General features: G+C 39.2%; 1 protein-coding gene across 6 annotated transcripts in view; it reads right to left on the reverse strand.

Annotated features, from left to right (window-relative positions):
- DLG2 (discs large MAGUK scaffold protein 2) overlaps positions 1–27,319 on the reverse strand; it is a 1,308,393-nt gene that overhangs the window by 131,832 nt on the left and 1,149,242 nt on the right. For all 6 annotated transcript variants that reach the window (XM_063431313.1, XM_063431306.1, XM_063431329.1 and 3 more), the window contains one exon: positions 8,637–8,751. In XM_063431313.1, coding sequence (XP_063287383.1) covers positions 8,637–8,751 — 115 coding nt within the window. The remainder of the gene's footprint in view (positions 1–8,636; positions 8,752–27,319) is intronic.

The raw sequence follows: 27,319 nt of genomic DNA on the forward strand, positions 1-27,319 counted from the left end.
CCTTCAGAAAAATTATCTTTAAATGAAAGCATTGCAATCTGTGTAGTCAAAAATAATAATTACATTATACTTTATAAGACCTTCTTCTGAAACAAATTAAATAAACTGAGTTATAAACTTTTAACATATAGATTACAGATCAGTTATAAAGTCTGCTATTCTTTTGAAGTTATTCTAGATATGTTTTTTTTTCTATATTAGCGCAATTCATAAAAATAATTAAACAATCAATGATAGCTAAACAAAAGCTAACAGGGTATGAATAAACCACTGTATGTTGGAGTTACTTTAGATCAGGGGTAGGCAACCTCAAGATGTTTTGGACTACAGTCAAAATGCTGGCAAAGCATCATGGGAGGTGTAGTTCATAACATATGGAGTGACAAACGTTAGATAAAACAGTGGATAGAGCCAATTTTTCCCTTTTTAATAATTGTACAGAAACTAAGGGGAAAGTTTTTCATGTATAACTTATTTGGAAGATAATATTTTCCATTTAGTAATTTACTCTTAAAATTTGAATTCACTTTTCTTTTCAGGCAGTTCACAGTTTAGTGAATAACCCAGTGCTTTCCTAATATCTCACATAAAGCAGAGTTTCCTGTTAAAACACTCCACAGGATAAGATAGCTGAAGTGGTTATGTTGTTAAGTGTAACCTTTTAGGCAAAACCCAAACAGAGTGTTGAAAAAGCAAAATATTCCCAAACCCTAAAATTCATAAATAAAATAAAATAATCATAATAATAATAGACAATCTGATGATTATATATGTCATTAGAATAATTTCAATATATTACAAAGTGACAGACTAACACATCTGTAATCCTACTGTTGTGGAAGTGGTTGGTTGAGGTAAGCGTGTGTGTGTGTGTGTTTGACATTGACAGCCCAAATGTTTGTGAGCTGCATTTTCTTTGGTACTCAGAAGACATCTGAAGATACAGTAGCTGTATTAACAGGGGACGACAGAGGAACTGTCCGTGGTCCTGAACACAATTTATCATTCCCTTTAAATGCTGTGCACACCTCTTGCATATCATAAACTCTTGAAACAGACATCCTGGTGTGACATATTCTTACTTACTGTTTTCTATGAAGATTGAACAGCAAATCCTGGCTCATGTGGCAATGAGACTGGAAAATAGACCCCCTGTGTGCATTCCATCAAGATAAAATAGAGCAGCCATATATAACCAGAGAAAGTTCATTTATGAAGCTTGCTCCCCTAGCTCTGGTTGAAGCAATAATGTAAGATGAAAGTCAATTTTAGAACAGCACACAAGTGACTAGAAAATTGCCACTTTCGCAAAAGCATGCTTGGCTCGATTCTAAAGAGTTCCCCAATTATTTTTTGACAGCACTAATCTGCAAAACACATGGCACATTTTTATTTTATTTTTCTCTTTTATTATTCATGCGTAGTGTTTTTTTGTTTTTTTTATCATTTTAAGGGGGCATGTACTATCCAGCTGCAATTTAAACATAACAGTGTGTGAAAAAAAAAACTTGTAATGATAAATGTTCCAGATAAATTTTCTTCATTTGCACTTCAATTGTCCACAATCAAGATAGCGAAAATAATGACAGCACTGTGATAAACAGTAACTAACTACAGAAAATATAAGTTATGTTGCACAAAATAGTGCCAATGTGCTAAATAGGTTTAATTCTAGAATACCTTTGCTCTGTTATAAAATGTACTAATAACTCTCCATTTGAGTGGCAGAACTACCAGGATTGTAAAGGTCACTGCTGCTACCGGGCCCTGGAGGTCCACCTGCCAATTAATCAATATACAAAGTAAATTACTGCAGGGAGCACTTTAACGTGTTGTTCTGAATGAGTCGGAGTGCTGCCTCTGTGTTAGTGTAGGAATGTTCTGGAAGAGGTTTTATGTGGTCTGCACCCTTTGGAGGTGCAGACCACTTGCTCTCACACTGGATGACCAGGGTGTGGGTAGCACCAGGAATCATACTTTTGCTGGACCAACAGGGATTATACCCCTCCCCCTAGTGCAATAAGGTAAGAAGGAGTGGATAAAAATGATTTTTAATACTAATATTACACACACAAACCCCACACACAATCACACTCACTCAACTTCCCATTCTCACTCAGAAAATGTTACACTCATACTCAGTCATATTCAGCCAACTACACACTCAATCACTCTCAGCAAATCACACACTCAGTCAAACCCACGCATAGACAACTCTACACCCAATCACACTCAGCCAGCCCTCACACACTCTTATATTCAACCAGCCCCACGCATACAATAGCACTCTCCACACCTACATATCGCACTCAGCTATCCACCACAATCACACTAAGCCACCACCCACATCCTACTTATTGTTTGGGGTGGAGCAATGCGTGGATCTGCCCTTCAATTTTTGCACAGAGGACATGTGGTTCCTAGTTACACCTCAGATTAGTACATTACTATTAGTTTTAAATGTAAAAAAAAAAGTAATAATTGCTAATGAGCGTTGCCATCATAACAGTCTGTGCTTTTTTTTTAGGTTTCCTATTGCAGTATGGAGTAACCCAATCAATTAGGGTTTTAATGGAGAATGTGATAGTTGTATTTAGTTCTATTCTCTGTTACTCTGTTGGTAAAACCAACAAAATGCTAATCTAGTTAACCCCTTTGTGATGCTAGACAGAAATTTTCCATCATGCTTGTCCTAGCGTTAAGGACGCATGATTGAACATTTCCGTCATTTACTAAAGTTAACCCCAGATCGCTGTGATCACGTCGATTGCAGGGTTAAAGCTCCTACGGTCTGCCTCGGTATTCGAGGCATAACGGGAGCACCCGATCGCTCTGTCCCTGCAGCTGTGATCGCTCTGACAGGCTTTCAGAGCGAACACGTGCGGCAGGGACTCCTGGTCAGTGTGGAGTGCAGGGAGTCAGATCACTTATGATCCTCTTCACTCTGTGGAAAAATTTTTTTTACGTTAAATCCCACCCCCTCTTTTCCCTGCTTTAATAAAATTAACGCTTCCTTGCCAATTGGCAGGGACTACATTTTACTGTGATCTGATTTTTTTTTTTTTAACCCCTGAGGGTTAGCTTTAATTATTTGTTTTAACCCTCAGTGGCTATATGTATTTTATTAATTAATTAATTAAAATATTTTAAAATTGTATATTTAGCTAGCTGGGGAATTCGGTGTTAGGCTAGCTAGGGGTTAACGTTAAAATAAATAAAATGTTTTAATAACATTTTAAAAACGTAAAAATCCACCCCCCTTTACCCAGTCCTAATAAAAATTAACCCCTTCCTTGCCAGTTGATCACTGCCAACAGTGATCAAAATACAGATCACAGTATTATACATTTATATGTATTATATATTTTTTTAATCCTCCTTAGGATTAACTTTTTTTTTTTTTTAACCCTCAGAGGTTCAAATTATTTTATGAATTAATTAAATATTTTAAAATTATATATTTTGCTATGGGAAATTGAGTTATGGGAAATTGAGGAATTTACTGTTAGTGCTGCTTACTGCTAATTAGGGGTTAACGGTAAAAAAAAGTTTATAAAAAATGTAAAAGTGTAAAAAAAGTTTAAAAGAGTAAAAAAAATACATTAAAAATGCTTATTACCAGTACACCTGGAACAAACTAGCAAAAAGATGATCCCACGCTAAAGTTCAAAATATGCCCTTTGAAATACCCCAGACTGTATTCTTTAAAAAATGGTATGCGATTGTGGGGTGGTTTGAATAACAAACCAGCTAAACTACTCCAAAATGGAACATGGACACAGCATAAAACTTAAAAGTTTGAAAAAACCCTGAATGGCTACATCTTAAATGTGCCCCTTCAACATCCACATATACCTGGCAAAGGTGCATACCCCCCATTGTACTGTTGTACTCAGACGACATAGCTGAGCAACATATGAAATATTATACAGCTGTAGCACACATAAGATTTGCAAAATACTGTGCAAACTCACTTTGTGTGTCAAAAAGGCAGAAAACTACCACTACACATGGTACAAGCTAGCAGAAAAATAATCCCATGCCAAGGTTCAAAATATGCCTTTTAAAAAGCCCTGGGATGTCTTCTTTAAGAAATGGTATGCCATTATGGGGTAGTTGGAATAAAAAGCTTGCTAAAATACTCCAAAATGGGACATGGACACAGCGTAAAAATTCAAAGTTTGAAAAAAACTGGAATGGCTGTGTCTCAAATGTGCCCCTTCAATGTCCACATATACCTGGCAAAGGTACATACGTAGGTATTCCTGTACTCAGTCGACATAGCTGAGCAACATATGAAGTATTATACAGCCACAGCACACATAAGGCTTGCAAAATATACAGTACAAACTCACTCTGTGTGTCAAAAAGGCAGAAAAAATGATTACTACCACTACACTTGGTACAAGCTTGTGGAAAAATGATCCCATGCTGAGGTTCAAAATATGCCTTTTGAAATACCATGGGATGTCTATTTTAAGAAATGGTATGCCTTTATGGTGTAGTTGGAATATGTAGCCTGCTAAAGTGCTCCAAACTGGGACACGCATGCATCAAAACCTTCCATGAAAATTCACACTTAAAAACCTGAACTTGTCACGTCTCTTTTACAGCACTGTAACTTCAGAAAATAATGTCTAGGTCATACATTGGACATATTGTTTTACTCAGAAGATGTAACTGAGCATAATTTGGGGGATTTTATGACAGTGGCACATATCAAGTATCAAATATTCAGCAAAAATGCAACATGTATGAATGTATGCAAAAATGCCATTTCTTTCCCCTCACTACAAACATTGGCAAATCTTGGTTAAAAAATGGTGACAAGTTAAGGCACAATATATTCAATATAAGGTTATTTGAACAGTCAAACTGCTATAATACCCCATAATGAGACATAGGCTCGTCAAATCCATCTATGAAAATTCTAACTATAGAAACTGAAATAACCTTGTCTCTTTTATGGCATTGTAACTTCACAGAATAGTGCCAAAGGTATTCAATGGGGGTATCGTTATACTCAGCAGATGTAGCTGAACACAAGAGGGGTTCTGTGAAGGAATAGAACATACCAGATTTATGTAATACACATTACAAAAACCTTATTATATGTGTATATGCCAAAATAGAGAAAAAACACATTTTACTCCAATATTTGACAGAGATGGCGATGAAATGGCTACGTAAAGTTTCAAAATAACCTTTGGTAAATAACCTGTGATATCTACTTTATTTAAATGTATACTTTTCTGTGGCAATTTTGTTTCTGTGATGGCTACTAAACCTACAAGACAAACATACCAACTTCTAAATTTTAGTCCTTGTATTTTGTGTCCTGTAACTTTCAAAATAATCTGAAATCCTACACATATTATGGATTCTATAAATCAAGACACATAAATGAATTTATTTTGAATTACTTTTCGTAAGCTGGACATATTATGCACACACTATTATTATGTTACCCAATCATACTGTGACGTCAGCTCGCATAGCGCACTGATGTCTGCGGTTTTGCGCTCCTGGACACAACCAACAAGCCCTTTTCTGGAGGACTTTACACAGCGGTGAGCTGATCTCTGATTCAGCTCACTGCCTGTGAATGCGCATGCTGTGTGCATGCGCAGTGAAGCATTCACGATTTTCTCATAGAGAATAATTTAATGTAATGGCCCTTAAGAGTGTCCCCTTAAGACATTGAATCAGTAATTTGTAATACATTGTGTGATATACTAAATACATGGACCACCATTCCCGGATTTTTTTTTTAAATATATAGCTTTAGTTTTCTGTACAGCCCATTTATGATGTTGAGAAATATGCACTCCACCTAAATAAAACAAGTGAGTACAATGTTTACAAATCTAGAATAATTCCCCCCCCCCATCATATTTATATTAAAATCACTAACTCTTTCTATAAGTATCCCAATACTCAAATGGATGAGAGTGGGTTTTCTTATCTCTTTTCATCTTTTAATTTGGCATTCATAGATTTTCCAAGATAATAAGAAGAGACATATCTTCATAATTAAATACCGTCATATACACAACCAAATGAATTCCACTTCTTCCAATCCATACAACTGTCAAAAAACCTTGATGCCCACATTGGCTAGTGATCGTTCACAAATGGTCGATTTGGCCCACGATATACCCACATACGAAAATATGTAAGAAATTACCATGCATAGCTCTATGCATTCCAGATGCCAGTTTAAATATTAATAGCATACACAACACATGCATAGAATCTGCCACCATGTAAACATGAGAGTTCTGTGCTGCAGACCTGCATTGCTAAATTAAATTGCATAGCTACAGTCAATAATGTAACAAATTGTTCCAGAACATCCCACATTAACACTCTTCTGAAGATATGCCAAGTTGAAGCTTGATTCGACAACAATTCCATTTCTCATATCAAAGGTTTTTTATTTTATTTATTCTTATCACAGTTAAAGGAGGTCAATCTAATATTCACATTTTGCATTAAATGTATGATAAATGTATCACTTTATAGTGTCCGTCCTATTGTAAAACAATTTAAAACATCGAATGCTACGCTCTTGTCTTACAGAAAGAGCCGTAATGAACGTTCTTCTGTATGATTTGAAAATAAATATATACAATATGCTGCATTCAATTATTACATATATTTGAAATGGTAATTTACATTGAAACCCCCCCCGGAGGTATGGCTAAGGCAGATATTACACTCTTCCTTCTAGCCAATCCCAGCTACCAATTGCTGCTAATGCACATGCCTCCAATAAGAAGAAGTTACAGTGAATAATGTCCATTTAAACTTTTTTCCTTACCTCTGTTACCAAGGATTCCATGGCACAGAAACAGTGCCCATAACTGTTTCCTTTTTTTTTTGCACAGAATGGCCTGAGGTGCCATATTTCTGTTTACTTGCACCATATTATCTTCTCTTCCATGTTGGACCTACAAAGTTTCCTAGTACTTGATGTGTTTGCCCCACCCACCCCTCCTGGGGCTTTTATTACTGTTCTATACCATGTTCCACTAAAGTACCCGGTTGAAGCAATATATTTGCCCCACTTTATTCTTTTCTTCTTCCCTCATCTGTGCACTGAGTGATTTCTGGAAAAATACTAAATATATTTTATTCCCACTTAGTATTTTCCTTCTCTTATCTGTTTTCCCCGTGTACCATGATACCGAAATAACTGATAACTTTTTCCTTTCTCTTTAATATATCCCCCACATGATAAGCTTAAGTACCCTATTGTTTGTTCCGCTTTTATCAATCTCTAAAATATGTTCTGAGAGTTTCCTGATAAAGCAAGATGTCTACTTCAACTAAACCCTACTACATTTCTTCCTTAACCTCCTAGGACAGGGATAGGCAACCTTCGGCTCTCCAGATGTTGTGGACTACATCCCCCATAATGCTCTTACACACATAATGCTTGCAAAGCATCAAGGGAGGTGTAGTCCAAAACATCTGGAGAGCCGAAGGTTGCCTATCCCTGTCCTAGGATGATCTTTTAAAGCAATATATTATATTATATTTTGCTATTTAGCTGAACCTCATCTTGGCCTTTAATCTTTATCTCATATGTGATTTAATGGTGTCCTGCTCAAGAAATAGTCTACCTGTAACTTAATGTCTCTGGACTCCTGCTTTATTTTATAAAGTGCCTGCTTTATAGACATCTATGTGATACTATATACATATATATTAAATATCTACATAAACATGATACCTCTACCATCTCTCTGATACTATATATATGTACACATTCAAAAGTCAATGAGATTGAACCTGGAGCTATATTGACCAGTTTTAATTCAATGTTTTCCACCAATCTACAAGTACACGGCTCTGAGTTATCGTTAGAAAGATATGGTTTCTTATAAAAACATCCTTGCTATTTGCAAATCTCAATAAAGAATTTACATATGTCAGACTCCATCGTGTTTTGAATTACAGAACATTCCAATTCAGAATTGACATTATGAGTGATTGAGTATAGCTGCAAATATAAACTAATTTTCTACACATTTCAAATACAAACAAATCAGTAAATTACCGTACCTCTCGAAAAGTGTCCTATACTAACAATATTATTATTCAATCAGGAGTTTCTTATTACTAGAAGACTTGAGAATGTGAGGCAAATTTCACATACTTTGGTATATATAGAATTAAAACATGAACCTGGAATTTGAAAAATATATTTTGGGACCAATACAAAAGTCAAAATATTGTTGAGTTAATGATTGTTAATGTCCATTGAATATGCATTTCTGTGATGTATATAAGGGTTTTTTTACAGTATAACGGGGATCGATATGTCAATTGCTCCTGTAAATCACACAGTTATATTTTACAACTGTTGTTTAAGTAAACATTAGTTCAACTCTTCAACTGTAAAACAAACATAGATGCTCAGAAATAGTGATTAAACATAATGATTTTATTTATTAGGAATGTGCTAAGGTATATGAGATAACATAGAACTTGAGACTGAATAAATGAGTAGACAATTAATAAATCTTAAAACTTAAACTGCACAAAGCATGATTAATGAGATAATATACTATATGGCAACATTTTATTTTAAAAGAGCCAAGTTACAATATGCGGCATTCAGTTCTTACCTTACATATAGTGAACGTTTTTGATTCGTTCTCAGCGACCCTGACCCAGAACTCATACTGTGATTCATCATCTGCTCACGGAGATCATGGATTTTTGCCTCAAATCGAGCGTACTCTAATAAAAAATTAAAAGCACAAATACATTAAAAACAATCTCATGCAACCCATAAAAAAAAGAAATCATCAATTTGTGAAGTGAGAATATGAGAGATTTTACGTAGCCACATAACAAAGTGAGACTGTGTTTGAAATGCATCTGATAAGAGACTGGCAATGTCCATGGACATCTATGTGCTATTGTTTAATAATTTACTGAGAATACCTTTGAGTTCCTAACAGGCATTAAACCACTGTCTTGGCTAATACACAAATGCTATCACATTGGGTAATATAGAAACAGTTAAAGGGACACTATAATCACCAGCTTGTTGAATTTGTTCTGGTGAGTAGAATCATTACTTTCAGGCTTTTTGCTGTAAACACTGTCTTTTCAGAGAAAATGCAGTGTTTACATTACAGCCTAGTGATAACTTCACTGGCCACTCCTCAGATGGCTGTTAGAGATCCTTCCTGGGTCATGGCTGCCTAAAATGCATCCAAACTTTCAGTGTCTCCTCCCTGTGCATGCATACACTGAACTTTCCTCATAGATATTCTGTCACGGTTCTCGCCGCGACATCCAGACTGCAAGACGAGGTCGCCCCAGAAGTGCCCAACAAGGGATTTGAACCTGGGTACTTTGCGGTCCTGGGCCTGTTGTTTCTCCTCAGAGCCACCTTACAGTTCTAGTATTGCCCATAGTCCAATCTTGCCTTGTATCCAGCACTGGGGGCTGGCCGTTATCTGTGGCTGCTCCAATATTCTCGCACACCTGAAGCTGATGGCCGTTAGCCAGGTATATAACACTGCCTCTCCCAGAAGGCAGTGTCAGTTCATTGACTCTGGTTCCTGTTATTTCGAGTTCCTGTTGTCCTGTTAGTTTTCGGCTTCTGACCTGTGCTTTGTTCTTGTTTATCCTGAATTCTGGCATCCTCTGACCACTGGCTTACCCACGACTATTCTCCTGCTCTAGTCCTTGTCTGTACTTCGACCTGGTTATTCTGAACAGCCCCCGTGCACAGACTCACAGGCCAGGTGAGTTCTTCCCTGACCACCTTGGCCTGTGTTTAATTGCAAGGGTGAGCATATCTCTGCACACTGGACTCCCACCAAGGTAAGCCGTGACATATTCATTGATTCAATGTATCTCTATGAGGAGATGCTGATTGGCCAGGGTGGGTTTGCATCATGCTGGCTCTGCCCCTGATCTGCCTCTTTGTCAGTCTCAGCCAATCCTATGGAGAAGCACTGTGATTGGATCAGGCTACCACTTCTGCTGATGTCAGCAGACTGCTTGTTTTTCTGAGGCAAACATGCAGAGTTACAGCTTCTGGCTTGAATACAGTAAGATTTTGATATCTTTATGGAGGCATGAGGGGCCCAGGGGGGCTAGATGGTGGTTTTAACACTTTAGGGTCAGGAATACATATTTGTGTTCCCGACACTATAGTGATCCTTTAAATAATTCAAAAGAACACTTGTAACCATTTAATACGCGGTGAGCCAGAAGTCAGGAACTGAATGCTTCTAAGATATTTACAGGGTTATCACTAAAGTGAATTTCAAATTTAAAAGTAATAGCCAGTAGGAGCTAAACTTGAAGCCTACCTGACAATGAGAATTTATTCAATTACATATTCTATACAGTTAACAATCAAAAGACAGCCAACATTTTACTCAATTCAAATCCCAGACAAGGTTAAGAACATAGTATTGTATTGTACCATCAAGCTCTGCTGAGGTTATTTAACCCCTTAAGGGCCAACTATATTGTTATCCATTCCAGCAATCTAGTCCCTAAAGATTCTATGCCTGTTAGGAATGCAGAGTAACTTTGGCTACTCTGTACATCACCATGTTCCTTAAATCATTTTTCAATTGCTTCCTTAAAGACCTTATTGCTATAACGGATGATGACAAATATCTACAGGTGATGGGCGAAAGGATGAGTGGGCACTTGTGATTATAAAGGTTTGCCATTATCATAAATGGGTTCAAGGGACATGGTTACATTTTTTTGTGTGCAACCTTGAGTACTAAATAAAAGTTAGCTACAGAAAAGATTGTACTTTTTCAATTAGAACATAATTTATTTCATAATTTATCTGCCATTTGTGAACGTGCAAAAGTGTTAATACTAGCAATTTCAAGACAAAGTTATTTGACACCCCACTAACATTCTTAACCATTAAGTAATCAGTATTTATTATACTTCATTAGAATTTAACTCTTGCTCAACCTTACACACGCCTCACTTATTTCATCTCTTCTTTACATTATTATTTAGTTTTTTGCTCTTTTTTATGTTTTGATTCTTTCTAATTTATTCATTCAAACATTTGACTTTTGTATTGTAAAATCTTACATGATGTGATCTGCAGATTCTACGAGTGCCTCATTTATATCAGAAACGTGACAAAAAATTACAAAAAATGCATGTGAAAGTAAGCTCCGTTAGTGCATATGCAAGTTAAAGGAGGTTTTTTTTGTTGGATTTTTATAAAACTGGATTACAAGCTCTTTTTTTCATGGGTAATCCCTCTAATTGGAGGAATAGGGATCAGAAGACAAAAATATTTGATACCTTTTAACACAATTTCAAATATGTCAAGGCTATTTAAGATCACCTATTGTGGGTACAAAATATAGCAATAGAGACATAATATATGGACAAGTTTTGTTTAAGCTTACCCCTGCTTACCATATATCTCAGTATTGGCGCTACACCTAATCTACTTTCTGATTCAATGCAGGAGAAAACATGCCACTGTCTGCATCACATTATCTACTCCATGTAACTCTTGTACAGTTTAAAAAGGTTATTCACTAAAGCATGAAATGTGAACTCAAAGTGCATTTTAAATTGTATGCCAGTATAGCTGAAAAGAAAATATAGCTGACTTTTTGTCCAGTTTGACTATTGCGGTCTATTCAATTCAACTTGAATTCCTTAACACTAATCAGGAATATGTTTCTGTACAATTATAATTGAGCACATAAATGAGGATGCATGGGGTGCTTAAATGTAACTCTTGTCTGGGTTTTAATACATATATGTTAATATTTGTGAGTCCCGTGTATTATATAATGTATACGGAAATCAGGAATATAATTTTTTCTAAAAAGCAAAGAGTAATAAAATAGTGTGATTTAGCATTATTAAGTATGAGAACTAGCAATGACAGTCCCGCTTTCAGGGTGCTGTCCAGCCGTACGATTTAGTTCCACGATGTCCTGCATTTGGGGACAATAGACATTCCCACACACCACCGCACGAGCACATCATTAGACTCGTTTGTGCTGTTCAGCGGGCAGTAGGCTCACATGGAGAGTGCTTCAGCAGCGCTATCTAAGGAGTCTTGCAAGTAGGTGGCCAAGAGGAGGCCATCTACCAGCCTGATGTGCTTGATGCCAGGCTGAAACACCCCCTTGCACAGTGATGCTGTGTCACTGGCAACAGGCTCTGGATGGCCCACCTATCCCGATTATGTATCTCTGGGGATATGCGGAATGAGATTGCACTCAGTGGATTATACTAAGGCATGCATAAAATGCCTCTCCTGATGGGGGTGCGGGGGAAACAGACCTGCTGGTGAAGCTGGAGCTTGAGATATTGTTTTGATCGAAGCCCTGGCTGTCCGGCTTCTCAAGAAATCTGGGAAGCATCTGGAAGCTATATACCTTACTATAATCTTGAGAGTGGGATCTCAATACAAGTGCTCAAATTGTATTATATTTATTTATGTCAGGATACCTTGTGTGTTAGCTGCATACATAATTTGAATGTATTATTTAATGGTGGTGCTACAGAATTGTCTGAAGTTTATGCGTAACATATTTATACATTGTTTTTGTATCTGTGCTGATACCACATTTAGTAAAACATATTTTCTGGATGTCTCAAATATTATTATTTTTTTCTCTAATCGGAGGAGTTGTCTTTCTGGATATCAAACGGTTAATTATAAAAAAAATTCTAAATGACAAGTAGTTAGGACTTTAACCAAGATTTATAATTTCATTAAGGCATTGGAACTGTAATTAGCACAGGGTCAGAATGCATAGCCTGTTTTTTAGATCAGATTAATGTAACAGCTGGGTATGGAACATTGGAGCAGCGGGCCTCTAACCCCATACTGTGCCTGGTCAAAGATGCTTGCATAACGTTCCAAGTGTCACAGTCAGAGGATGCAGGAAACAGAGAAGCATGTGGATGACTTTATTTTATGAAGATAAGGCATATGGTAAAATAGGAAAGTAAGTTTAACGACTTAAAAAAAAAATAAGGATTGTGTTGGTTAATTAGTGTATATCGAAACCCTCCAGAAAAGGTGACAAAGAGTCATAACATTAATTAAACCATCTTCGCTACTGTGAGATGTTCATCGTCTGGGATCAGATGCTCTTTTTACCCAATTTATTTGCCATCAAAGCTGTCTCACTAGACTTAAAAGAACACCCAAGTGAACGTGGAATCCCTGTTTTTTAGAATACAAAAGAAATGCATCGAAAAGTAATTATACATAAATTGACTCGTTCCTATTTTGTTGGTTTCCCCATTGAGCTTATTCTTTGCACATAACCTCTGGTGGCAGCAGATACTGGCCAAGTACTCCCTGGTCTTCCGTGGCTGACAATGGAGTAATCTGAATAGATGGTGCAAAACATTATGCTTATGATAATCTCAAGTAATGCATAATTTAAGCACAATTCACACATGGCTTTTGTTACATCTACTGAGAAAAAAGTCCAATTACTAGCACAATCAATTTAGATTGGAGACTTGAGTAATAGTTGTGACAATAGAAAAGATAGTGGGATGCTAGTCTTTACTGTAGAAATCTGAGTGTCCTCCCTTAATTCTTGGGCTCTGCTTACTTCTTTGATCCTATAAATGCTCATATTTGGAAAAAAACAAATACTTTTAAGGAGGTCCGACTTCACTTCCTGATGCTGTTTAGTACCTACCTTTTATTCAATGCTTTCCTATGGGGATGCTGGTGATGCTAGAAGTCGTCATGCATAGCATGAGGATGCCCAGCATCAATTAAGTTGACCAAAAGTCGACTTTGATCCTGAGGAGCCTGAAGAGGAGTTAACCCTAGCAGGTAATTATTGCAGTTTATAAAAACTACAATAATTACGTGCTCAGAGTTAAGGGTAATGGGATATTGCACCCAGACCACTTCAATGAGCTGAAGTGGTCTAAGTGCCTACAGTGACCTTTTTAAGTGAACTGATCACTAAAACTTATACATGAATCAAGTGAAAGGTATTTTTAGCTATTCAGTCATCATCACTAGCAAACACAATACATATAAAAACATTTAGCGCTATTATACCCCCTACAAGGAGTTGAACAGGACAATCTTCCAACCATTAAATACTTTCTGCCAAAAGTCAGCTCACGTTAGATAGTTGCAAATATTGCTTTTTAGCATTTTGCACATTAACCATGCTTCCCAGAACAAGTAATGTGTGTAACCCACGTTTCCTAAATATAGTCATATTGTAAAATTGTAAAAATAGTACCATAAAATAAACCATGATCAGCCTGCAGACATAGTAATCAAATACACTTTGCAAATCTTACTAAATGGTATAAAAATGTACAAAAACAGGTTTGCAAAGAGCTGACACCTAACTAAACCCTAGTTGCAAACATAGCTTTCTTTATGCAGATATATCTAAATTACATTAGCATTGTAACACTAAATAGGATATTGTTTCATCTTGGTTCTAAAGAGGTTAAACATTGACGTTTTAGAATAAATGGAAGGAGGAAAGCAGTGCCTATAGTTTACATTGACCTTGGGTCTTCAAGAACATGCTATGAAACTAATCCGTGACCCTTATTTATATGATGCAGACAAAAGTCAGAGATAATGCCTTTTACTTAATCTTTAGTTTGCTAAATTTCTGTGACATACAAACAGAGAGAAATTAATTTTTATTGTTGTTTTAAATTAGATACCAAATCAATTTTATCTCCATCTTTTAAAATCTTCTCTCACTTTTACAAGGTGTCCTACATGACTTGTTCTGTTGATTATCCATTAGTTTCCTGCATTTTTGATTCAGATATTAGTATTCAACTGGCTTGGAAAGAGGGTAGATGTTACTGCATTCTCTATGAACATTACACAGAGAATGATGGCTTACTGACATAAGGTTTCCATGCAGATTGGCTCTTGGTCTGAATCCAGAAGAGAATATAATCAGGAGGATCTCAATGTAGTTTGACTTTGTTCAACCTTTTGTATGACATAGGAGTGCTAAATAAAAGATTAAATACTTGATACATGTGTACTTGATACATGTGATATGTGTGGAAGCTTCAGGGGATAATTCCTGAAAATTCTACGGGCGCAAAACACTGCCAGAAAACGGGGAACGGGTCTCTTTTTAATACTTAGTCATAGAATACTCTTATTATTTGAAACTCTTAATAAGTTTATTATAGTGTAACTTGGTGTATACAATATTGCTTGGAACATAAAGTAATGAGTAGACATACACAAATGCTAACAGGGGCAGAAGTTCTTGGCCACCAAAAGCCACTTGACAAGGGTGGGCAAGTGATTAATTCTGTTTATTTTAATACGTGCTAAATATCGTTTGATACGTTTTACACATTATTTAATATTTTTGGATAAACTTTTTTCAAATTCTCAAAAATGTTTTTTTTGATATAGTAATTTATTTTTTATATATGGTATATTTTTTGATATTTTACAGTGTTGAAAGAAAAAAATGTATCCAACATTATTAAATCATTCGGAAAGCTTATTCAACAATATAAAATCGATCTGAAGGTACACAGCCAGTTGTAAGATATAACACAAACTATTAACAGCGTTTGTTTAGCTTTAACACCAAAATTCATAAAAGATTCCTTGGTCATAAACACACGCATAACTTTTTTTTTCTGTTTGAATTTTTTATTAGATATTCTTCAGCTTTTGAATAGACTTTAAGTAAAATTTTAGGAAATCTGAAATATTTTTTTTTTGTACTCACAAGTTAGTGCACTCTCTGGATAACATTATATTTAATACAATAAAGCGATTGTATTAAAAAAATATGACTGTTTCGTTTCAATTCAACAAGTTTAGTGATTGCGGCTAGCAATTGCTTTCATGCTAAGTTTGTCATGATTAACCGATTTGTGTTCTGCTGTCTGTAGATATGATGTAATTTAGACAAGACCCTCTCAAACGTGAAAACAGACTCTTTAATTCTGGGGTGGAGCCAGGCAAATCAGAAATACAGATTTGATCCACATGTGATCACATGTTATCAGTGAAAATCTCAAAATCATTAAAATCAAATTTAAAGAACAAAACCAAACAATGTGTTAAAAGAGTCTAGTCTATCCATGCAATTTTGTAAAAAAACAAACAAACACTTTTGTACAGTAAGTTATAAAAGAAGTATAAATCAACTAATGTTTATATTTTGTACTACTTGTCATTCTATTTCTCACTGTGCTTAATGTGGCAAAAAGTATTAGCGCTACATAAATAAATAGATTATGATAACAGTTATTATTTATCTCTGACAGACAGAGATGTGAAGAATGAAAATATTAGGTTTTAATCTTCTTAGAAAGTTAACGCATTTCATGGTTCTTAATGGCATGGAAAATACTGTCAGAGCAGTCCAGGTACACAGTAAATTCGATTTCACATCACGTTACCATCACAGCAAATTTAAAATGCATTTATATCTTGTAGTCGGAGGATGGGAGACCGGGGTGGGGTACCATTTGGTAGACAGTACAGTAGACACCTAAATGAGCTTTCTGCTCTAAACTGTAAAGGATACTTGAGACACAAGTCATCACATACTACAACATACTATCAGCACAGCTGATATATACTGTAGACAATTAATAGATTTTGAAAGTGAGACTAGGCTGTGGTCCTTCCCTTACTGCTGCCCAAGGCTGTTGGTTTTGTTAGATCCTTTATTATTTGTATTACCTCTCTGGGCACATGTGGGGGAGGTTGAGATTGACAAATATTATGTCCTTAGTTTCTTTTTAATTAAAGGGACACCATAGTCACCAGAATAACTACAGCTTATTGTAGTTGTTATGGTGTCTATAGCCTGTCCCTGCACGTTTTTTGGGGAAACACTGCCTTTTCAGAGAGCGGCGGGGCCAGACATATGGAGCCCCTCCCGGCGCTGGAAAAAGGTGAGTTAATTATCTTTCTAACCCCCAGGTAAGGGGGGTCGACCACATAAACGGTGGTTTTAGAACGATTGTGTCAGGAATACACTGTTGTGCTCCTGACTATATAGTGCCCCTTTAACCCCTTAAGGACACATGACATGTGTGACATGTCATGATTCCCTTTTATTCCAGAAGTTTGGTCCTTAAGGGGTTAAACCTACACTATTAAGGGTTAGAGATGCCATAATATTATTATTATACTTCTAAACAAGGGGTATATGTATAGAAACATTAAATTGCAAGACAAAAAAAACAAACACGTTTTCATTAGGGACTCACTAGTCACCAGTAGAGCTGTCCTGAACAGTTCGCCGGGAACTGTTCGCTGGCGAACATAGCTTGTTCGCGGTCGCCGCGGTGGGCGAACATATGCGATGTTCGGTCCGCCCCCAATTCGTCATGGAGGTGGGAGGGTCTGGGAGGGAGGGTCTGCTGCTGATTGGCTGGAATGTGTCTGCTGACTGTGAGGTACAGGGTCAAAGTTTACTCAATGATGATGAATAGGGGGCGGACCGAACATCGCATATGTTCGCCCGCCGCGGCGACCGCGAACAAGCTATGTTCGCCGGCAAATAGTTCCCGGCGAACTGTTCGGGACATCTCTAGTCACCAGTATTATAAGTTTATTTAAACTTATAGTTCACTTTAAACAGTTGATATTAAAAGTTCATTAAAGTTTTGCATTTATATTATTTCAGTGAGATTTTCATCAGATATTTTCTGTTCCTCATTACATATTTTTTCCCAATCAGCATTCTGCCGAAGAACAGATGAAAAAGCTTCCATTACTGCTGACTGGCTATAAGAATATCGTAGTCATGCTCGTGTTATACTGGGATAGCAATTCTCATTTTACAGGTTCGTGCTCTGTCAAATTTCTTAGATAACAAATTAAACATTTGTTCATTGCATCCACAGTCAAAGGTTTTGCGTTTTCCATGGAGAATTAACTAGAACCTTTGGACTAGCTTTTGCCAGTAATTGGCTCGCAAATAATGTTGACCTACAATAGAGCAAGACCAAGTTTAGATACTCTTTTCCTAAGTCATTGTACATTTAGCACATCTACCTTTAGTTATATAAATTATAATAATTAAAATATCACTCTAGGAACCAAAACAATGTTTTATCTTAATTATGTTGTTATGCTGTTAGAAGGGTCCAGGTGCCATCTTACCTTGAAGTTAACCTGTAGGCACTCAAACAACTTCAGCTTAATTAAGCAATTTTAGTGTATAAATCATGCTCCTGCAGCCTCATTGCTCAATTCTCTGCCATTTAAGAGTTAAATTAATTTTGTTTCTGTTTATGCAGCCGTAGCCACAATCACCTGGCTGTAACCAACACCGTCTGTCAATGGTCCAAGGCTTCAATCAGGAAGCCTTGGTTTGGGCTCTGTGAAAAATGTACATACCATTTTATAAATGGGAAGCTAGTGATAGCTGGAGTATGTCAGGAAGATGCTAAGCAGAGCAGATATATTTATGAACAGTTAACCTCTTATGGTAAGTCAGGATATCCTGACCCCATAACAACTTAATTGAGATTATGTTTTTATGGTGTCCCTTTAAAATAAGAAGGACTACCTTCTGATAAGACTAAAATATAACTAAAAACACTGCCACGTTAAATACAATCCTATAAAACACTTAGAAGTTAAAAGATATCTGGCCCAGATTAATTTACTCATTTATACTTTAAGATCCCAAGTATTCTGGAAGGAGAATCAATGCCCTAAGATTCCCTATTGGTTAATATAGCTATGATTTGTAATAAAGATAAAATTCCCCATATTTTCTAATTGTCTTATTAAGTGCACATATCAACATACTAGCCAAAAATACTGGTGATATTTGGGGTCACCTTGACTCATGCAGAGAAGGTAAGAACATTAGGAGGGAAGTTGATCTGATCGTGTGTGCCCAACTCACTCAATCACAGTCTCTGTATGTCTCAATGCATAAAGGTCATTTAATAGACTTTAATAGCCTTTCATATTTTGGCTTTAATTTATAATGTCAGCTGCATTTATGTATGCCTCACAAAAAGTGCATGTGTTATCTTAAGAAGCCCCCTTCAGGGGGCGGGGCATAACCAGCATGGCCGTCAGATGTGTGGGAAGCGAGCTCCCCACACATTTCAAGCTAAACATGACAAAATTCGAGATTCAATCCCTAAAAATGCATCAAACATAACTATATATCGCAGCGCAACGAAGGGGAACCCTTCCAAGCAGACCCGGAGTCTCACCCGCCGACACAAGGCCAGAATCAGCTACTGCGCCCTGTGCACCGGATGGCTCCCTGGGGGGGGAGGATACGGCCGATCCTCCACTCTGGGGCCACTGGGAGACTACAGCCAATCTGTTCTCCCCCCTATGGACTGGTGGGGGTCATCCCGGTCCCCGCTGGGAAACATACAGCTGAACACAGCCCTGCAGTCCATGGGGCCGCGACCTGAGCCAGAGACGTATCCAAAAAGACCGATGCACCGAAGACACGTACTGAGACAACATGGGAAGCCAGATTTAACGAAGCATTTGACAACATATGTGCAGCTTTTTGGCATCGGATCACAACTCGAGCGGGGCAGAGACAGCCGCCCATAACGACTGTCCCACAGCCACAGCCCGAAACCCCTCAAACACACAGCCACACTGCTCCACCCCAACCAGCCCCACAGTTGGAGACTGCTGTCGCCCATACTGCTTTTATTTCCCTTCTGCAAATGATCTATTAGTTCTGGACTTTGCGGGATTCTAGGTGGGCGAGGGGATCTTTATTGTTGACATATTTTGTCTGTTACAAATATAAACAAATTCTTACCCCCATCTTATTCAGCTAATAACCGAATATTCAACAGTACCGTTTTTTTTAAAATAAATATTACGATATTCCAAGTTCTGGTGATCCTCTTATGGGATTACACTTATGATCACATTTGGAATTTGCATGGTACACAGATTCTGGACACTAAAGTCAAATACCTAGGTACATATTTGACATTGTACGCCAAATATTTCCTAGTTATACAAACTGTGAAACAGGGTAATTTAGAAACCACAAAAGATCCTCAAACTGCTAATTTAGAAACCAATTGATAAACGTTTCCCACTAATAGGAGGTATCACATGAGTGTGTTCATCGTAATCACGATCCAAAAATGCCACTGAACTTATCAATCGTTATTGACTTAAAACTGGGCTTAACTTCATTAGTGAAATGTTCTCCAGATTGTGGGGTAAAAGTCAAGCACAACATATCAATCTTGGAAATATCGGAACTTCTTGTTTGGACTCTTGTAGTATAACAGTAAAGATAATACATGCTCCATTCATTAGTCTCTGTTCATTCCAGAAAATAATTGCAAAGAGGACATCACCCCCGATGCAGTCTGACATTCTAAAACATGATCTGTCCAATTAAATAACACATTGATTATGTCATATATACATTATATAAGACTGCTGATGTTACAATCTAATTTGTATTGCCTCTCTCTTGAAGAGCTTTCTTGAAGACAGGCTATACAGGAGTTGCAAATGTTTGGTGTCTGCTGTATCATATAATGCCCCATCAGCTGGACTTCATAACTCCATGAACAAATGCTGAGCCAGGGTTTGTGGTATTTGCACATAACTCACAATGAAAATAAATGTAGATTCAAGAATGGCTGAGAAAACAGACCTATATGTTGGTCTTTGCTCACATTACTGATTTGCAATAAATTATGGATGTAGGTAAGGATCTAACTTATTTGTATTCATTTGTTTATGTATTCATGCATTTTTAATGCATTAAAACCATGGAGTGCTTCTTTAAAATGGTTACTTATAATTCCAAAAATGTCATGTGATATACCAGTTCTCTCTTATTTTGTCAGTGTGTTAATGCATTTTAGGTGCTGTTGGAAAATTGTACCATCCAAAAATGATGATAACTGTTAAATTGGGAACTAGATTACAAGGTATTTTTTCCATTTATTCCTACATAAATATAAAGTATACGGCAGAAGGGAATGGAAAGATGAAAATATATCTTATTAAAGTTAACAATAATGCTGCTATCCTATAAATATTAAATAATCACATGTATATTTAAACACATTCTTATATCTAAGACAAAAATGAGACTTGAATGCAAATAACGCACAATGTGTCACATAGTCCAGCAGTACTTATGCATCCCATGGAGCCCGGTGGTGTGTCCTGGAGGCAAGATGGGGACAGCTATGTATATGCCCTTGTGGTACACAGGGGGGAGTAAGGTGAGCCTGGATGGATAGAGAGGTGGGGAAGAGACTATGATGTAGCAAAAATGGCACGGAGTCGTACGGGGAATTATATAGCTGCTGGAAGCTTGGTCCGACTATATAACCGTGGCATGTCCACTCCAATCAGTGCTTGGTTGTTCTTGAGCTTTGCTACAGACTCTTGGCGATTTGAGCTGTGTCTGCCCCAGTTCCTGCCCTTCTTCTTGTGACTTGATCTTTGTCTTTGCTCCTGACCTCACTCTCTAGCTGCCTGCCCCTGACCTCTACATGTCTTACTACAAACCCTGCCTGCTCCTGTTTTGGATTCTTTGCCCTCCATTTCATCTGAATTAAAGGTCCCCATGCCACCCACAGGGCCCTGTTTCTACCTCCAGGTGCACCTGAGGTTTGTGATTGTAACTGCAATTGAGTTTCTCTCTTAACAAGCTAAACGGTAGGTTGTCACATAATGTGATTACACATTACAATTTTGTATATTTTATACCTACAAATAATTTAATAAAACTAAATATTAGTATTTCTAATTTCAGTCCCTTTGTATCTAGAAAAGAGGGTGACCAGTCCACTAGAGGAACATTTATTTTCACAACTGGATGAAGGCGAGCGCAGAAAAAGGTAAGTCGGGCTTAGCAGGATATGTTTAGCTTGGCCTGTGTAGAAATTATTGAAATATTCTGGGCAGGGAAAGAAGGGATTACATTTTTGGACTTTATTAGATTTCGTTTTCTGAGTCCCTGTTGGCTGAAACATAATGAATGACAAAACTGCTAGTTTATTAAAATAAAATACGAGAATTTAGAACTTGTTTGCCTGTCTAATCATTTCTTTTCCAAATCCTCTTGTACATCGAAGAGTGATTAGCATTATAAGTTGCTGACAGTTTTCATGCATAAAGAGAAAAAAAGAGGAACACATTTATTCCAACACAAATTGAGCTTAAGTGAAGTGAAAAACAAACAAACCACCAGACTTAAAAATGTGAATAAAAATGGAAAAAAACTAACTCTGAAGTGTTCCCTTAAAACACAAATAGAAATACACAAAAAAAAGTTGAGGAATCCTAAATAATCACTGCAAATCAACAGAAATACGTGAAAAGCATTACAGTGTGCAAAGTGTTGTTTTATTTTTATTGGTTTTAATGTGTTTTATTACTGCTCCCCCCCTGCGACTTTGTGGGTTTTACCCACTTAACCCCTTGAGATTTCAAGCCCTGTTGAAAACCAGCTGCAACTCCAGTTTTTAATAACACATAATTTTTCTGACACACATTTATTAGTAGTCATTAGAATGCCAATACAATTTTATTTGTATGCAATAAAAACCCTCATGATGTTTCTGTCAGCTATGTTCGTTCTGTGAGGGTGAGTGTTTCTCACCCAGTTCTGCTCCCATCTCACCCGGCAACACTGCGAGGTGGCTGACAATTATAAAAGAATGGGTCATCACTCTAAAGACAAATACAAAACTTACATAAAACCAGGTTACATATTAAACCCATGGTGTTAAATGGATACTCCCAACCACTGAAGCACTTTAACTTGTTGGAATTAGTGTTGTCGCGAACCCGAAATTTTCGGTTCGCGAACGGCGAACGCGCACTTCCGCAAATGTTCGCGAACCGGCAAACTTCAATGGGCAGGCGAATTTTAAAAACAACAGGGACTCTTTCTGGCCACAATAGTGATGGGAAAGTTGTTTCAAGGGGACTAACACCTGGACTGTGGCATGCCAGAGGGGGATCCATGGCAAAACTCCCATGGAAAATTGCACAGTTGATGCAGAGTCTGCTTTTAATCCATAAAGGGCAGAAATCACCTAACATTGACACCTGTCCTCAAAGCCCAGCCCTGATACACACTGACACAGATCAGAATAGAGACTGTTCCCCCTACATAGGGTCACTTGGCAGATATGGATTGACACCTGTCCTCAAAACCCCTGATACACACTGACACAGAGCAGAATAGGGACTGTTCCCCCTACATAGGGTCACTTGGCAGATATGGATTGACACCTGTCCTCAAAACCCCTGATACACACTGACACAGAGCAGAATAGAGACTGTTCCCTGTCCACAGAGACCATGATACACACTGACACAGAGCAGAATAGGGACTGTTACCCCTACATAGGGTCACTTGGCAGATATGGATTGACACCTGTCCTCAAAACCCCTGATACACACTGACACAGAGCAGAATAGGGACTGTTCCCCCTACATAGGGTCACTTGGCAGATATGGATTGACACCTGTCCTCAAAACCCCTGATACACACTGACACAGAGCAGAATAGAGACTGTTCCCTGTCCACAGAGACCATGATACACACTGACACAGAGCAGAATAGGGACTGTTACCCCTACATAGGGTCACTTGGCAGATATGGATTGACACCTGTCCTCAAAACCCCTGATACACACTGACACAGAGCAGAATAGGGACTGTTCCCTGTCCACAGAGTCCATGATACACACTGACACAGAGCAGAATAGAGACTGTTCCCCGTCCACAGAGACCATGATACACACTGACACAGAGCAGAATAGGGACTGTTCCCTGTCCACAGAGACCATGATACACACTGACACAGAGCAGAATAGAGACTGTTCCCCGTCCACAGAGACCATGATACACACTGACACAGAGCAGAATAGAGACTGTTCCCCCTACATAGGGTCACTTGGCAGGTATGGATTGACACCTGTCCTCAAAACCCCTGATACACACTGACACAGAGCAGAATAGGGACTGTTCCCCCTACATAGGGTCACTTGGCAGATATGGATTGACACCTGTCCTCAAAACCCCTGATACACACTGACACAGAGCAGAATAGAGACAGTTCCCTGTCCACAGAGACCATGATACACACTGACACAGAGCAGAATAGGGACTGTTACCCCTACATAGGGTCACTTGGCAGATATGGATTGACACCTGTCCTCAAAACCCCTGATACACACTGACACAGAGCAGAATAGGGACTGTTCCCCCTACATAGGGTCACTTGGCAGATATGGATTGACACCTGTCCTCAAAACCCCTGATACACACTGACACAGAGCAGAATAGAGACTGTTCCCTGTCCACAGAGACCATGATACACACTGACACAGAGCAGAATAGGGACTGTTACCCCTACATAGGGTCACTTGGCAGATATGGATTGACACCTGTCCTCAAAACCCCTGATACACACTGACACAGAGCAGAATAGGGACTGTTCCCTGTCCACAGAGTCCATGATACACACTGACACAGAGCAGAATAGAGACTGTTCCCCGTCCACAGAGACCATGATACACACTGACACAGAGCAGAATAGGGACTGTTCCCTGTCCACAGAGACCATGATACACACTGACACAGAGCAGAATAGAGACTGTTCCCCGTCCACAGAGACCATGATACATACTGACACAGAGCAGAATAGAGACTGTTCCCCCTACATAGGGTCACTTGGCAGGTATGGATTGACACCTGTCCTCAAAGCCCATGATACACACTGGGGGGAGCTACTGTCCTCCCCAACCCCTGCGCGGTGGGTGGGGGCCATAAATCACAATGGGGTGACCTACTGTCCTCCCCCCCTCGGCCCCCACCCCTGCGCGGTATGTGGGGGACATAAATCACAATGGGGGGCCTACTTTCCTCCCCCCCGGCCCCCATCCCTGCACGGTGGGTGGGGGGCATAAATCACAATGGGACGGACCTACTGATAGGAGTGGAGTATTGTTCATATCAGTTTAATACCTTCCGCGTCTCCTATCAGTGGACGTGTAAATGGCAGAGATTTTTAATTGTTGAATCACCTCCCCTTTTTAGGCCAAGGTGGGAAGATGCTTAGACCACTGGTATATTGGTGCCATCTTGGAGGATTTTAATTTTTGGTTTGGTTTTTGAAGCCACAGTGCTGCACCAGTGGGCCTAAAAATTAGGCATGTACACATGCCTGAAAAATTTGGTATTGTTGCAGCCGCTGCTGTAGCAGTGGCCAGAAAAATTGATGTTTGTTTCACAGGCAGAAAGTGCCCTAAAACATGGCGGCTTGAACCCTAGTTGGTGGCGGATAAGTCACGCAAGTCAAACGTCATTCAGAGCTAAAATACAGCAGCGTGTGGACCATTTTTAGCCCAAGGCAGCTCATCTCATCAGGCCTTTTTTAAGCGAATGTATCGCCCAGTGTCAGTCCCTTCGGGATCCATCCCTCATTCATCTTAATAAAGGTGAGGTAATCTAGACTTTTTTGACCTAGGCGACTTCTCTTCTCAGTGACAATACCTCCTGCTGCACTGAAGGTCCTTTCTGACAGGACACTTGAAGCGGGGCAGGCCAGAAGTTCTATCGCAAATTGGGATAGCTCAGGCCACAGGTCAAGCCTGCACACCCAGTAGTCAAGGGGTTCATCGCTCCTCAGAGTGTCGATATCTGCAGTTAAGGCGAGGTAGTCTGCTACCTGTCAGTCGAGTCGCTCTCTGAGGGTGGATCCCGAAGGGCTGTGGCTATGCATAGGACTTAAAAAGGTCCGCATGTCCTCCATCAACAACACGTCTTTAAAGCGTCCTGTCCTTGCCGGCGTGGTCGTGGGAGGAGGAGGAGGATGACTTCCACCTCTCCCCCTGTTAGATTCCCGTTGTGCTGTGACATCACCCTTATACGCTGTGTAAAGCATACTTTTTAATTTATTTTGCAAATGCTGCATCCTTTCCGACTTGTTGTAATTCGGTAACATTTCTGCCACTTTCTGCTTATACCGGGGGTCTAGTAGCGTGGACACCCAGTACAGGTCGTTCTCCTTCAGCCTTTTTATACGAGGGTCCCTCAACAGGCAGGACAGCATGAAAGACCCCATTTGCACAAGGTTGGATGCCGAGCTACTCATTTCCCGTTCCTCCTCCTTACTGATGTCATTGAAGGTATGTTCTTCCCCCCAGCCACGTACAACACCACGGGTACCAGATAGGTGACAACGAGCACCCTGGGATGCCTGTTGTGTTTGGTCTTGCTCCTCCTCCTCCTCCTCAAAGCTACAATCCTCCTCTGACTCCTCTTCCTCACAATCCTCTTCAAGCGTTGCCGCAGGTCCAGCAAGCGATGCTGATAAGGCTGTTTCTGGTGGTGATGGTGACCACAACTCTTCCTCTTCCTCTTCACGCTCATCTACAGCCTGATCCAGCACTCTTCGCAGGGCACGCTCCATGAAGAAAACAAATGGTATGATGTCGCTGATGGTGCCTTCGTTGCGACTGACTAGGTTTGTCACCTCCTCAAAAGGACGCATGAGCCTACAGGCATTGCGCATGAGCATCCAGTAACATGGCAAAAAAATTCCCAGCTCCCCAGAGGCTGTCCTAGCACCCCGGTCATACAAATATTCATTAACAGCTTTTTCTTGTTGGAGCAGGCGGTCGAACATTAGGAGTGTTGAATTCCAACGTGTAGGGCTGTCGAAAATCAAGCGCCTCACTGGCATGTTGTTTCGCCGCTGGATATCGGCAAAGTGAGCCATGGCCGTGTAGGAACGCCTGAAATGGCCACACACCTTCCTGGCCTGCTTCAGGACGTCCTGTAAGCCTGTGTACTTATGCACAAAGCGTTGTACGATCAGATTACACACATGTGCCATGCACGGCACATGTGTCAACTTGCCCAACTTCAATGCCGCTATCAAATTTTTTCCGTTGTCACACACCACTTTGCCGATATCCAGTTGCTGCGGAGTCAGCCACTTTTCCACCTGTGCGTTCAGGGCGGACAGGAGTGCTTGTCCGGTGTGACTCTCTGCTTTCAAGCAAGTCAAACCCAAGACGGCGTGACACTGCCGTATCCGGGATGTGGAATAGTACCTGGGGAGCTGGGGGGGTGCCGTTGATGTGGAGCAAGAAGCAGCGGCACAAGAGGACTCAGCCGAGGAGGTTATGGAAGAGGATGGAGTAGGAGGAGTAGAGGAGGTGGCAGCAGGACTGCCTGCAATTCGTGGCGGTGTCACCAACTCCTCTGCAATGCCACGCATTCCTTGCTTGTCAGCCGTCAGCGGGGATTGCCTTTTGTGAAAAGAAATTCCAGCCG

The sequence above is a fragment of the Pelobates fuscus genome, chromosome 1 (genome assembly GCF_036172605.1).
Source record: "Pelobates fuscus isolate aPelFus1 chromosome 1, aPelFus1.pri, whole genome shotgun sequence".
Classification (NCBI taxonomy): Eukaryota; Metazoa; Chordata; class Amphibia; order Anura; family Pelobatidae; genus Pelobates; species Pelobates fuscus.